The sequence below is a fragment of the Eleginops maclovinus genome, chromosome 5 (assembly GCF_036324505.1).
Source record: "Eleginops maclovinus isolate JMC-PN-2008 ecotype Puerto Natales chromosome 5, JC_Emac_rtc_rv5, whole genome shotgun sequence".
Taxonomy (NCBI): domain Eukaryota; kingdom Metazoa; phylum Chordata; class Actinopteri; order Perciformes; family Eleginopidae; genus Eleginops; species Eleginops maclovinus.
This window is the reverse complement of record NC_086353.1, coordinates 24734004-24747331: the sequence shown is the minus strand read 5'-3', so window position 1 is coordinate 24747331 and position 13328 is coordinate 24734004. Positions and strand designations below refer to the sequence as shown.

Sequence of the window (13328 nt, the reverse complement as noted above, 5' to 3'; positions counted from 1 at the left end):
TTTGCCATTGTTAAATGTGTCGGATTAATGTGCAGTAACAGAAACTTTTGTAAGTGAACACCGTCTACCTGGTTACTTCTGGCCTGTAGGTAATGTCTAATATGGCCCAATTTTGTCTTCAGGGCCTAACTATTTGTTTCTTAATGTTAGGAGAAACAACTTGTTTCATTGTAGACTGTGTACATTGTCCTTGTTTATCCCTTTCACTTTGAAGGCTTTTTTAAACACTATTCTATTTTGCTCATGGCTCAGGGGAACTGAACAGGGACCATTAATCCATCACTTCACTTTTTCCCACCAGGCATCGTTTTTTTAGATTTGATGAGTCAAGTGCAGATTTGCCTGGAGGGCAGGGGTAATGTTTAAGAGCTTCTCTGACAGAGCAATCACAGTGAAAGTTTGGCTCATTTGCAAAGTTATTTGAGTTGATGTAATTATGTACTCTAATGGGTGTAACGGTATGAGCAAGGAGTAGTGTTGCCTGAAAACCAGTTGTCCCTCTGGGTTAAAACACTTGTGTAGACGGACGGAAGTAAGTTTTATAGTGTGTTTTAGAGTAAAGCGCACCGCATATATACTAATATTTTCAGTAAGTCCAATACACACATTTATTGGTGCTTCTTATATGAACTGCTTTAGGCATGTTCTTTTTATGTATTTTTTTCATCTGCAAATACCCAAATAGCTAAAGGCGGTTGCATCAAACTCAAAGTTATTTCTTGGCAAAAATTCCATCCCTGACAAAAAAAAAAAGACACACAATGTTACAATCTAAACTTCCTATTATTAAATAGTTAAATTAGTGCTGCTAATTATGTGATAAATTCCACATCACATATATTGTTTAAAATAAGCAAAAACCCACTTTCTGGGTTTTCAGCTGAAGCGTCCAATATCTAACCTGTTGCTGCCTATAGCTGTGGTACTCCCCAAAGGAGATCGATGCGCTCCACCTTTTTAATAACCTTCATTTAGTGCAGGCCTAACAAATGGAATAATCAGGGGCCATTGATCGCAGCAGTGAGCGCTGCTGGGGCATTATGGGAGTCTCTGAGGGGAGTCGACGGGAATAGGCTGGGAAGTCCCCTGGAGTCCCGTGCAGTTATTAATGAGAGGACAGTGGCCACCAATTATATGCACATGCCCTAAAAGGAAGACATGCACATACAGTATACGCATCTCACTCCTTGTCAACTAACTGTCTCATTCTGTCCTCAGTTCTATCACTGATCAGAATAATTGATTATGGCAAATCCATGAGGTCCAGCATACCTGTTTTTCAAATCAGATAATCAGATTAATGCTAGCTGCCAAATGACCCGGCTGGTCTTGATAGAGATACTTGTTGTTCCTTAATAGGTTCATTGCCTTCCCTTCTTCAATATATAAGTGATTTATTTACATTTTCATGAACTTTTGAAAGTATGGAATTATGTTCAAGAATCAATTTTTATTTTCTATTTCAGCGTGATTTCCCCCCCCCCTTCATATCAGAATAAGAAACGCGTTATTTGCCAAGTAGGTTTACACATAAGGAAATAGCATGTATAAGATTTAAAAAATAAATAGCATACTGGGGTTTTTATTTGTTGAAAAGTATAGTATGATGACGCTAATGTCACTTCCGGCCAAGATTACGGCCCCGCCCACTTTTTGGTGAAAATCCTGCATCAGAGCGATGCAGAAAATAATAGAGTCTTCATGTCTTCAAGCTGCTGAGTCATATATTGCACCTCAGACAACAAATAAATCCAGAGTTCCCGTTTCTTTACTTCCTCTCCAGAAAAAAGGAGAGTAAAAGAAAGGATGTAATTCAGAAATCTCAGTTTCAGTGTCAGCCTGCTGCCTGCCACTCGTCCACCGGCAGACCCACCGGACATCCAGCCCCTATTTATTCTCTGTAAAAACAAAGCTGTCTCTGCCGTCTTGGTTTGAGGGCGCAGCGTCCCTGTTAACCGGTTTAGACAAAACCCTGGCATACAACAATATTAAAATCACTAAAATAAAATATGTACATTATACCAGAACTTTAAGTGGGATTAGCAATTAATTTATTTTGTGTGACAATAGCAATGATAATGCTGTTGTTTCCACAGCTAATTAGCTGGTAGGAAGTAGCAAGCCATTGCTTACAGAGTGAAAAGGTTCAGAAAGTTGTTGCAACAATTGATAGTAAACATATGATATTGCCACCACTCATCCATCCATCTTCTCCAGCTTAGCCGTCAGGGTCGTGGAGGTAACAGCTCCAGCAGAGAGCCCCAAACTTCTCTTTCCCTGGCCACATCAACCAGCTCTGACTGGGGGATTCCAAGACGCTCCCAGGCCAGTGAAGAGATATAATCCCTCCACCTGGTCCTAGGTCTACCCCTCGGTCTCTTCTCAGCTGGACGTGCCTGGAACACCTCCCTAGGGTGGCATCCTCACTAGGTGCCCGAACCACCTCAACTGGCTCCTTTCAACGCGAAGGAGCAGCGGTTCTACTCCGAGTCCCTCCCGGATGACTGAACTTCTCACCTTATCCCTAAGGGAGATGCCAACCACCCTGCGAAGAAATTCCATTTCGGCCGCTTGTATCCGCGATCTCGTTCTTTCGATCATGACCCATCCTTCATGACCATAGGTGAGGGTAGGAACGAAGATGGCCCGGTAGACGGAGAGCTTTGCCTTCTAGCTCAGCTCTCTTTTCGTCCCAACGGTGCGGTAAAGTGACTGCAGTACCGCTCCCGCTGCTCCGATTCTCCGGCCCATCTCACGCTCCATTGTTCCCTCACTCGAGAACAAAACCCCGAGATACTTGAACTCCTTCACTTGGGGTAAGGCCTCATTCCCTACCTGGAGTGGACAGTCCATTGGTTTCCTGCTGAGAACCATGGCCTCAGATTTGGAGGTGCTGATCCTCATCCCCGCCGCTTCACACTCAGCAGCGAACCGATCCAGTGAGTGCTGAAGGTCACAGACCGATGAAGCCATTAGGACCACATCATCTGCAAAAAGCAGTGGTGCAATCCTTAGCCCACTGAACTGCAGACCCCCTCCCCCACGACCACGCCTCGAAATCCTGTCCATGAATATCACAAACAGGATTGGTGACAAAGCACATGTAGACCGAATGAGCGTACTCCCAGGCCCCCTCCAGGATCTTTGAGAGAGTAAAAAGCTGGTCCGTCGTTCCACCACCAGGACAAAAACCACATTGTTCCTCCTCAATCTGAGGTTCGACAATCGGCCGGACCCTCCTTTCCAGCACCTTAGAGTAAACTTTCCCGGGGAGGCTGAGTAATGTGATGCCTCTGTAATTGGCACACACCCTCTGATCCCCCTTTTTTTAAAAGAGGAACCACCACCCCGGTCTGCCACTCCTTCGGTACTGTTTCCGACTTCCACGCAATGTTGATGAGACGTGTCAACCATGACAGTCCCTCAACACCCAGAGCCTTCAGCATTTCTGGGCGGATCTCATCCACCCCCCGGGCTTTGCCACTGTGGAGTTGTTTGACTACCTCAGTGACTTCCCCCAGTGAGATTGGAGTTGATCCCCCTTCATACTCCAGCTCCGCCTCTAACATAGAGGGCAGAGTTGTCGTATTCAGGAGTTCCTCAAAGTGTTCCTTCCACCGCCCTAACTCCCTATCAGTTGAGGTCAACAGCCTCCCATCCTTACTGTACACAGCTTGGATGTTTTCCCTGCTTCCCCCTCCTGAGGTGTCGGACGGTTTTCCAGAACAACTTTGGTCCCGACCGAAAGTCCTTCTCCTTGACTTCTCCGAACTTCTCCCACACCCGCTGCTTTGCCTCAGTCACGGCTGAGGCTCCTGCCCCTCTGACCTGTCGATACCTTGCAACTGCGTCATATATCAGATATCATATATCATATCCCAGAACGCCTCCTTCTTCAGTCGGACGGCTTCCCTGACCACCGGTGTCCACCAGGAGGTTCGAGGGTTACCGCCCCTTGAGGCACCTAAGACCTTGAGACCACAGCTCCCCGCCGCAGCTTCAGCAATAGAAGCTTTGATCACCGCCCACTCAGGTTCAATGTCCCCAGCCTCCACAGGGATGCCTGAAAAGCTCCGCCGGAGGTGTGAGTTGAAGGCCTCCTGGACTTGGGATTCCTCCAGACGTTCCCAGTTCACCCTTACTACACGTTTGGGCTTACCAGGTCTGTGTATAGGCTTCCCCTGCCACTCGACCCAACTCACCACCAGATGGTGATCAGTTGACAACTCCGCCCCTCTCTTCACCCAAGTGTCCAAAACATGCGGCCTCAGGTCCGATGATACGATAACAAAATCGATCATGGACCTTCTGCCTAGGGTGCTCTGGTACCACGTACACTTATGAGCATCCTTATGTTCGAACATGGTGTTTGTTATGGCCAATCCATGACTAGCACAGAAGTCCAGTAACAAACCACCACTCCGGTTCAGATCAGGGGGGCCGTTCCTCCCAATCACGCCCCTCCAAGTGTCTCCATCATTGCCCACCTGTGCGTTGAAGTCTCCCAGCAAGACTAAGGAGTCCCCTTCAGGAGCCCCATACAGGACTTCTTTCAGGGTCTCCAAGAAGGCTGAATACTCTGAACTGCTGTTTGGTGCATAAGCACACACCACAGTCAGAGTTTTCCCCCCCATGACCCGCAGGCGTAGGGAGGCGACCCTCTCGTCCACTGGGGTAAACTCCAAGAAAGCGGCACTCAACCGGGGGCCTGTGAGTATCCCCACACCCGCTCGGCGCCTCACACCTTGGGCAACTCCGGAGATGAATAGAGTCCAACCCCTATCAAGAAGTAAGGTTCCAGAGCCGACGCTGTGCGTAGAGGTGAGCCCCACCAGATCCAACTGGTAACGCTCCATCTCTTGCAGAAGCTCCGGCTCCTTCCTCCCCAGAGAGGTGACGTTCCACGCAGCTTCTGCCGCCCGGGTCTGGTCCGTCGAGACCCTCTGCTTTCACTGCCACCCTTCTGGCAGCGCTCCCGACCCCATCGCTGTTTCCCGTAGGGGTTGGGCCCGCGGGACGGGGAAGCGGAGGTGTTACCCACTTTGCTTTTTCAGGCTGTGCCCGGCCGGGCTCTGTGGCAAGCCCGGCCACCAAAAAAGTCAAGGGCGCCGACGAGTCCTCCTTCTGGGCCTGGCTCCAGAAGGGGACCCTGGGCTTCCTCTGGGCCAGGTATCCTCGCTTTCATGTATGTTTTCCATGAGGTCTTTTGAACCCACCATTCATTAATATTAATATTTTTGTACGGTTGTGGTGAAAGATACTCTCTCGACCAAACTACCCTTGTATGTTTTTGTGTAAAAAGAGACGAATCGCACCATAAACAAAGTTCAACAGGATTATTTTCAAATGTTCAGTTGATATCACATTGAAATTGGCATTATAAATGCTTTAGGTCGTGATAATCATGTAGTAAATACTCTAATATGGTAAAAGCCCTACTTTGGTCACATGATTAACTCCATCCGCTGATGTCATCTGCTAGAAACCCCCCCGGAAAATTGGACCTGGTCTTTACATTGGCATGCTTTTTTACGGACAAGTTGTTTTCTGCCTGCTTTAATTAATATTAATTTGAGCTTATGGATATATAACAAAAAGGTTTAAGGTCGGACCGTTTCCCCCAAGGGTAGGAATTAATTAATTGCTGTGAGCCATGCAAGTTTACCAGCGTGTTACCTCTTACCCAGCCAGCTCTTTCCAAACCTGATAGATGGTCTACTTGTTTTTGTTTTCAATGTGAGGTAATATGTGAAATACACAAGCAGCTCAATCAATGAAAATAATGTGGACCACATCTGTGTGCCGTCACGCTCCAACGCCGCGTTGCACTCGGATGATGAGGCGGAACAGAAAATCACTGTCCCTCATTCATCTGTATTATTCTCATGCAAATGAATATCAAATGCATTATAAATTGCTTCCGTTGGATGCCGCACAGGAACAAATAATATTATCAAGGCTGTTTTATATTAGGATGGTAATTGTCCCGCCATCTTGAGCCACTTAATTGTAATCAACACTAGTATAGCCTCTTTACCACACAATACCTCAGGTGATTCTGACTTTATTTTTACAGAGTCTCTGTATGTTGAGTAAAAAAATCTTGACTTGAAGAAATGAAATGGTAGCTTATCATTTCGTTGAGGGAGTCAACAGATTTCTTTGACATTTACCTAACATAACACTAACGTCTTTCTGCCTCTCTGGTCTTTGCATTAGAATGTGTGCTGTCATTTCAGCTGTTGTATTTCAAAGGGCAAACCTTCCCACTTGAGTCTGTGCTTTTGTAATATTTTTTTTAGATATACGTAAATGTCTTTTCCAAGGATATTGGTGTAGATATTTTGCAACCCCTTCAGAGTTTACAGAAAAACATGGATATTATATATTTAACATGGAGTAAATATATATGGTGTATCTCTAGTGCCTAACAAGCAGTGGGGCCACCGTTAGCATGCCTAACCGCTTCAATCTTCATTGAGTTTTCTGTCACTGAGGTTGTTCTTGAAGGAATCCCTCCCAATTCTTTGAAGGCTGAAGGAACAGAAAATCTTTACAGAAGGACCCATGAAACATCACTGAGTTTTAGATGTGGTCAATAGGGAGGCTATCATTGGCGTTTAGCCTATTCCTAGAGTTCATGAAACAACTCCCGAGCCATCATTCGATTCAAACATACTGTTAGAGATCCATAACTTGGCAAGAGACAGCCGAATCTGAGGCATCCGATGATTTTGTGTTGATGCAAGGTTATATAAATGATATGGAGATATTATTCATGTACCGTCATATTGCTTATTTTTCTGGATTAATTGATTTCACAGGTGTATGTCTTTTGTTGGCAGTTTTGTTTGCCTCACGGTTGTTTGGGAATCCCACCCTACTTTAAGCAGTGAATATTTTGTCTCCTTGGTTTAATTTTTCATGGTCACTGGGGTATTCATTGTGCATATAGTTGTGAACCCAGGCATTAAACTAGCGTGGGTCCCATTCATTAGGATGGGTCCATGAGTTACGCCATGCAGGCGGCAAAAGGGCGAAAGGTCAGGTGAGGTCAGGTGAAAATGTATGAAGCCACACACACCGACTCGGTGTGTGTGGGGAGGCATGTCTAGTCTTGTCCTGCCGAGTCCCACTAGCACATTGACCTTTTACTGTGTTGGAGGGAAAGCAGAAGCTACCTTAATTACCTTCTCAATGAAGGTCCGCCTAGCCATGTTCAGCCATGGGATTTATCCAACTCACTGTACACACACGAGGGTCTACATTACACAAAGAGACGGTATCTTACACTACCTGTTAAAGGTCACCCGGCATTCTTGCATTGACCTCCATAGCAGGGTAATGTGTTCCAACCTCAGTGTTGACATTATCCAGCTGATGGACAGGGAATATTTCACTTTGGATTTTCATGTTGGCAGTGCAGCTCTAGGGAAGGCAATGTTGGTCCGTCTTTCATTTTTGTCAAGACAGAAACATTTTGCAGAACTATTATATTGATTGCCCTTTACATCTACAGAAATGTATGGTTTTTAGAGCATATTCCCACCGATGTTGGTGATCTCCTGACTTTGCTGCTGGTGCAGTTAACCCGTCAAAGGTTTCACTTCCAGAATATATACGCTTGTTGGACTAAAACAAACATTTTGAACCAATATTACTGATTTCAGAAGGATGAATCCAAATGACTTTGATTATCCTTCTACCCTTTGCACGCTAACACGCTGAACTTAAACAGTGAAAAAGGTAACCGCTTTAACTACTGTAATTTACATGAGCATGTAAGCATTTGTTAACCGCTGTGCCCCAGAACAGTCTAAGACCACAGAAATTGAGCCGGCAATCAAGGCAAATTTTGTAGGTGGCCAAAGACAATCATGTGATGTCAAAAAACACATCTTTTTCCCATTGACTAACATTGGAAAAGAGGCAATTTTAGCTAATTAAACTACCCAATATGAAAAGTTCAATAGCCGTTATTGAAATCATTAATTTAATCATTTAGCTGAGCTGAGTCTGGATGTGAAGCTGTCGTGACGGAGTGTTAGGGAGGCAGGGCTTAGGGAAAACACAAGTGTGCATGCTCTATGGATCCAATTGGAGGAATATCAGGCTACTTTGTACTCAAGAGTCTTTCCATCTTGTATTGACCAACTTTTACTGGAATGAACTGGGCCCGCCTCCAACGCCGTATCCAGTTCTTTTAATACATCCATGGTACAATATTTTTGTCAATGTATGTCTGAGGTTCCTCGCAGTTTTGGGGTTTATTTTATAGTTTTGCGCCCTTATGTTGCTCATCTTATTGACCTTTTCGTGAATCTTTTTGCACAGACAAATTAAGGCAAGAACCTTTTGAAATGATCCATGTTACCAATTGGGCTTTTATTCTTTTTTTTTGTGATCAATTTTTTATTGAATGGGCTTTTATTCTTGACATTTTTATTACTGTTTGATATTAAAAGTTTATGTGGAGAAATAATGCTCGGGCAGTGCATTATTTTTATGCATTATTGTTTCGCTTTTTAACAGAAACTCCTGAAAAATGTATTTAATTAATCATTATTTTCTTTTTATACCGCTGTCTGTCCTTTTTCTTGATCCCTTGATTTGACCAGATTTCGATAAAAACTGTTCCCAAAGAGCAGCGAAAACGAATGGAGACCTTTTTAAAGAACCCTGCGTGTAGCTGACCTTAATTGGAGCCAAGGGGACATGCAGGGCCTGGAGTTCAAGGGCTGTCTGTCTCAGAGTAAACACTACCGGGCTGTGATTCACAAATTGACACGGTGATGAAACAGTGACTGGTCCCTTCAGGTCAAGCAGTGCCAAAAAGAAACAGTATCCTGCTGAGGCCAAAAGTGGGGACCGGTAATCCACTGAGCTTCCTTTCCAACTAACTAAACCAAAACCTGAACCCTGAGGAAAATCTCTACTCTTTATAACAACATATTTCTTACTTCATCCAAAAGATGATATGTTGTCACTAATGTACATTTTTTTGAGTTAAGACGCATAGATGTGTTGAACTGACACATCTGTTCAAAGAATATGTTCATGTCTATGTATGAAATGTATCATAAAGCCTGGATAATGGGAAATCATTGATTTGGAAAGGGGAAATATGACTTTGACTGTAAGCAGTATTTATTCTACCATGGTTTTATTTTATTTTGAACTAACTGAGCTTGATGGCGGTAAAGAGGAATATATAAAGTCTTTTCTCACCACATCATGAAATGTTTTCTTTTCAGTTAGTACAGGGGTTGTTCAGTGACTCTTTTCTAAATGAGTATCTATGTTTGTTTAAAATGGGACAAACATAGTTTTTGTTAAAGTACGATCCAGGAAGTCCAGTTGGTGCAGCAGATTCTAAAATGACTACAAAGCAGTTTATTATACTCTGAGGCAAGATTTTAAGCTCTGGAGAGTTTTCCCAGCAGCAATTATTGTATCCTTTGTTGCGACAATTCCCGTGCTAACATTAGAAATACACAGTTCACATTGCAAAGTGTTCTTTGAGGGATTTGCGCTTGTGTTTTTGAATGGCCAGTGCAGATCTCTACTGGATGATGTGACGTTGTGGCCAAGGTTGCAACAGACTCCTGCATGGACACCCCCGCTATGTTGCCTAACTGTGTGTGTGTGTGTGTGTGTGTGTGTGTGTGTGTGTGTGTGTGTGTGTGTGTGTGTGTGTGTGTGTGTGTGTGTGTGTGTGTGTGTGTGTGTGTGTGTGTGTGTGTGTGTGTGTGTGTGTGTGTGTGTGTGTGTGTGTGTGTGTGTGTGTGTGTGTGTGTGTGTGTGTGTGTGTGTGTGTGTGTGTGTGTGTGTGTGTGTGTGTGTGTGTGTGTGTGTGTGTGTGTGTGTGCCTGCCATATGACTCATAAATCGGTGGTTTTATTTCAGATTGACTGTTTGTCATCCATCTCACTTCCTGCTTCAGTGGTTTTCTGTGTCATGGGTCATTAACTTGGATTAAGTCTGGATTCAGTCTGTTATGCTTACTCCCTTCTTTTTAATTTAAAACAGGACTTTCCTAGTGAAGTATATTAAAATAACAATGACAGTTGCGAAATTGAAGTTAAAAATACGTATAAGTATTAATTCAAACAATCTCGATCATCATTTTGGCTAAAATCACGCTGCCCTTGAGTTTGGTGTTATCTGCAACTTTTTGCGTCAAATTCATATTAACAGGTATTTTTAAATGTTTATGAACGTCAGCTCCTCTACCCTTGGAAATCTGTTTCTCTAGAAAAGAGTTGCATGCTTTTGCACAATTTAATAATACACAAACATAACACAACACATGATAAACAGTGCAGGAAGAGGCAAAAAACCCATTGGGCTCATTTAAAGCCTCTACTTAAAATGTTAAAAATCACAATTTTATATCAAACACAAGATCAATATACCAACAGTTGCCTAAACTGACCCAAAAAATAATCTTAAAATAAAAATGCCACCAGAAATTCGTGATTGCAGCCTGACAGACTTTTGGACTGCAGGTAAGCCTCCTGATTGGAGGGACACCAGCCTCAGTGTTAGACATAATGGCGTCTCTGGACCAGATAGGGTAGGGAAGACTGTAACTCTTTTTCTCAGTAACTCCTGTTGAGTGTCCCCGAGGCGAGACCCTTGACCTTTAACCACCCACTGAGCTTCAGTGGCTGGCAGCAGCAGAACGTGGTTACATACTGAATACCAGCATGTGTGCTCAGCCTAGTTCCTCGGATGAATTCAATATTTAATGTTGTTATGATAAAAATAAGAATGATTTGATTGGTCTGCAGGGGTGGGAGAAGTAGTCAGATCTTGTACTCAAGTAAAAGTATAAGTACCAGAGTGTAGGAATACTCTGTTACAGTAAAGTCCTGCATTCAAAATGTTACTTACGTTGTACAAAAGTCGAAAAAAGAAAAGTAGCGACAGTAAAAGTAGTCATTGTTTGATTGGTCCATTTCAGAATAATATCTCTGATATGTTTTATAATGATTGATCATTAAAGTGTTCTCAGAGCTGGTAAAGGTGCAGCTAGTTTCAATGGCTCTGTATACTGCAGGGTAGCTGCTGAATTTACTCCAGGTGAACTAAAGTCTGATTTAAGGGCTGATTATATTTACCATCATTAATCCAGATCTGTAAAGTAACTAAAGGTGTAAAATAAATGTAGTGGAGTAAAAGTACAACGTAGCAACAAATTGAATTAATCAAGTAAAGTGCTAGTACCATAAAATGTTACTTAAGTACAGTACTTGAGTAAAGGTTCCTAGTTACTATCCCTCTCTGCTGGTCTGTTTCTATTTGATCATTGATGTTGTGTTTCTCCTCCCTCAGATGAAGACTGTGAGTGTAGCGCTGGTGTTGTGTCTCAACGTGGGAGTGGACCCTCCTGATGTGGTCAAGACCTCCCCCTGCGCCCGGCTGGAGTGCTGGATAGGTTAGTACACACACACACACACACACACACACACACACACACACACACACACACACACACACACACACACACACACACACACACACACACACACACACACACACACACACACACACACACACACACACACACGTGTGATGTGATAAAGTGGGTTCATCTTAAATACGATGCACACATTTCATTTTATTTAGCTGACTTTTTTTTATCCAAAGTGACTTAGAATCCGTACAATTTACCATGAAGATACAAAATCAAAATAGCGTCTACATTAGCTTTCAATAAGCCAAACCATTTTAAGAAAATGAGAGGTTAAGTTTGCGTTTACGATGCAATTGTTATCAGGGCAAATGCACAAACTCACTGTAGAATATTGTAGGTAAAAATAACACAGTTTTGTTTAAAAACTTCTCAATTGTAGTTTCTCTGATGTCCTACATTAAAATTCTTACTCAATGACCATCAATCGATGGGTTCTTTTTCATCTTTTGTAACACTGTGCTTGTTGTTTGTTCATTTGTCAAATATAGGATGAAAGGCATCTCAATGTGTAGCATTGGCGCCAAGTCGACATTGAACCACTCCCTGTGTCACCCTTTGGGGGAACTGTTCTTAAACTTGGTGCGTCTAAAAAAAAGCAATACCTTATTAACAACTAATATAATTCACAAAATCCACAAATACAGTCTATTCATCGTTTTTATCAATCAACTTCAGTGCGGTGGCTTTAGTTATGTCCTTGCCTTGGTTGGTCCAGTGTACTGGTATTGGAACAACTATTGTAAAGCACCACTAGCATTATTGTAGAACCTTGTCTTGTCTTGTTTGACATCACCCTGAAACATTGACACATTCCTCTTTCAATTTATATACATCTAATTGTGGTGTGTAAGAAGGAAAGGCATCCACTCGCCTTTTAAGGTGTCTGGGTGTTCCATCTTACCCGAAGAAAAAAAATATCAGGCCAAGTGGCAGCATGTAGTGGCTGGACCAAAAGCCTATGGGTCAAAAGGTTATTACGTACTGGTAAGCCATGCAAGGTGACAACTCCAAAAAGTTTCACATTTACTTTGTAGCATTTAAACAGATCATTCTCATGTGAGCTAAATTCATAAGGTGTTTGCGCACTAAGGATGAAACTACCTGCCCCCACCCACCAGAACCAAAGAAAATGGCACAAACAACAGAAGAAGAAACGTCTCCATCGAGAGATAACCTCACAACCATTGTCTGGCTCCCCTGAGACCTCTTGACTGTGTGAAGTGAAGAGAGAACAGTGTCCTCATCTTGCAGACCTGCCACTCAGTTTTTGAGACGGTGTTTTGGAATATTAAAGAGTAAAGGTAGAGATGAGGTCTTTAAATATACCAGGTGTTTGATTTATGAAAAATGCAGCAGCTGAATCCTTAAACAAGACTGACATCTGCATCTCATTTCCAGTTTCATCACATCAGAAAATGATCTAATTCTATAAGCTGATAATACAATATGAGCCATTTGATCACGGAACAAAACTTTGTTGATCAAAAACAGTTCAAAGCTGCATTTCTTTATTGGAGCAGTTGAACGTTTACGTTTAAAAGGGAATATTCAATAAAAATGTGGTTTATCGCACTTTGACATTTTCTCCTGAACTTTTTATAGTATAATGATTTTACAAGCTCTGTATAGCTGATATTTTTAAATGCTAACTTTTTATCCTCCCAGAATACTTGTAGCCGCATTGTCTCTGTACCAAAGTCTCTTAGGACTTGTCAGTTGCTTCAAAATGCTGCGGTATTGAAAACTAAAAATAACATTTACTCCTGTATTGGCTGCTCTGCACTGGCTCCCTAATGGCCATCATATCTTAAAGAGCTCATTATAGCTCAAAAACACTATACCTTACTGT

The 13328-nt window shown here is 42.8% G+C and overlaps 1 protein-coding gene across 2 annotated transcripts in view; it reads left to right on the top strand.

Moving 5' to 3' along the window:
• The window catches only part of rptor (regulatory associated protein of MTOR, complex 1), a 224229-nt gene that overhangs the window by 12284 nt on the left and 198617 nt on the right, over window positions 1-13328 (top strand). For both annotated transcript variants that reach the window (XM_063884304.1, XM_063884305.1), the window contains exon 3: window positions 11338-11440. In XM_063884304.1, the coding sequence (XP_063740374.1) occupies window positions 11338-11440 (103 nt within the window). The remainder of the gene's footprint in view (window positions 1-11337; window positions 11441-13328) is intronic.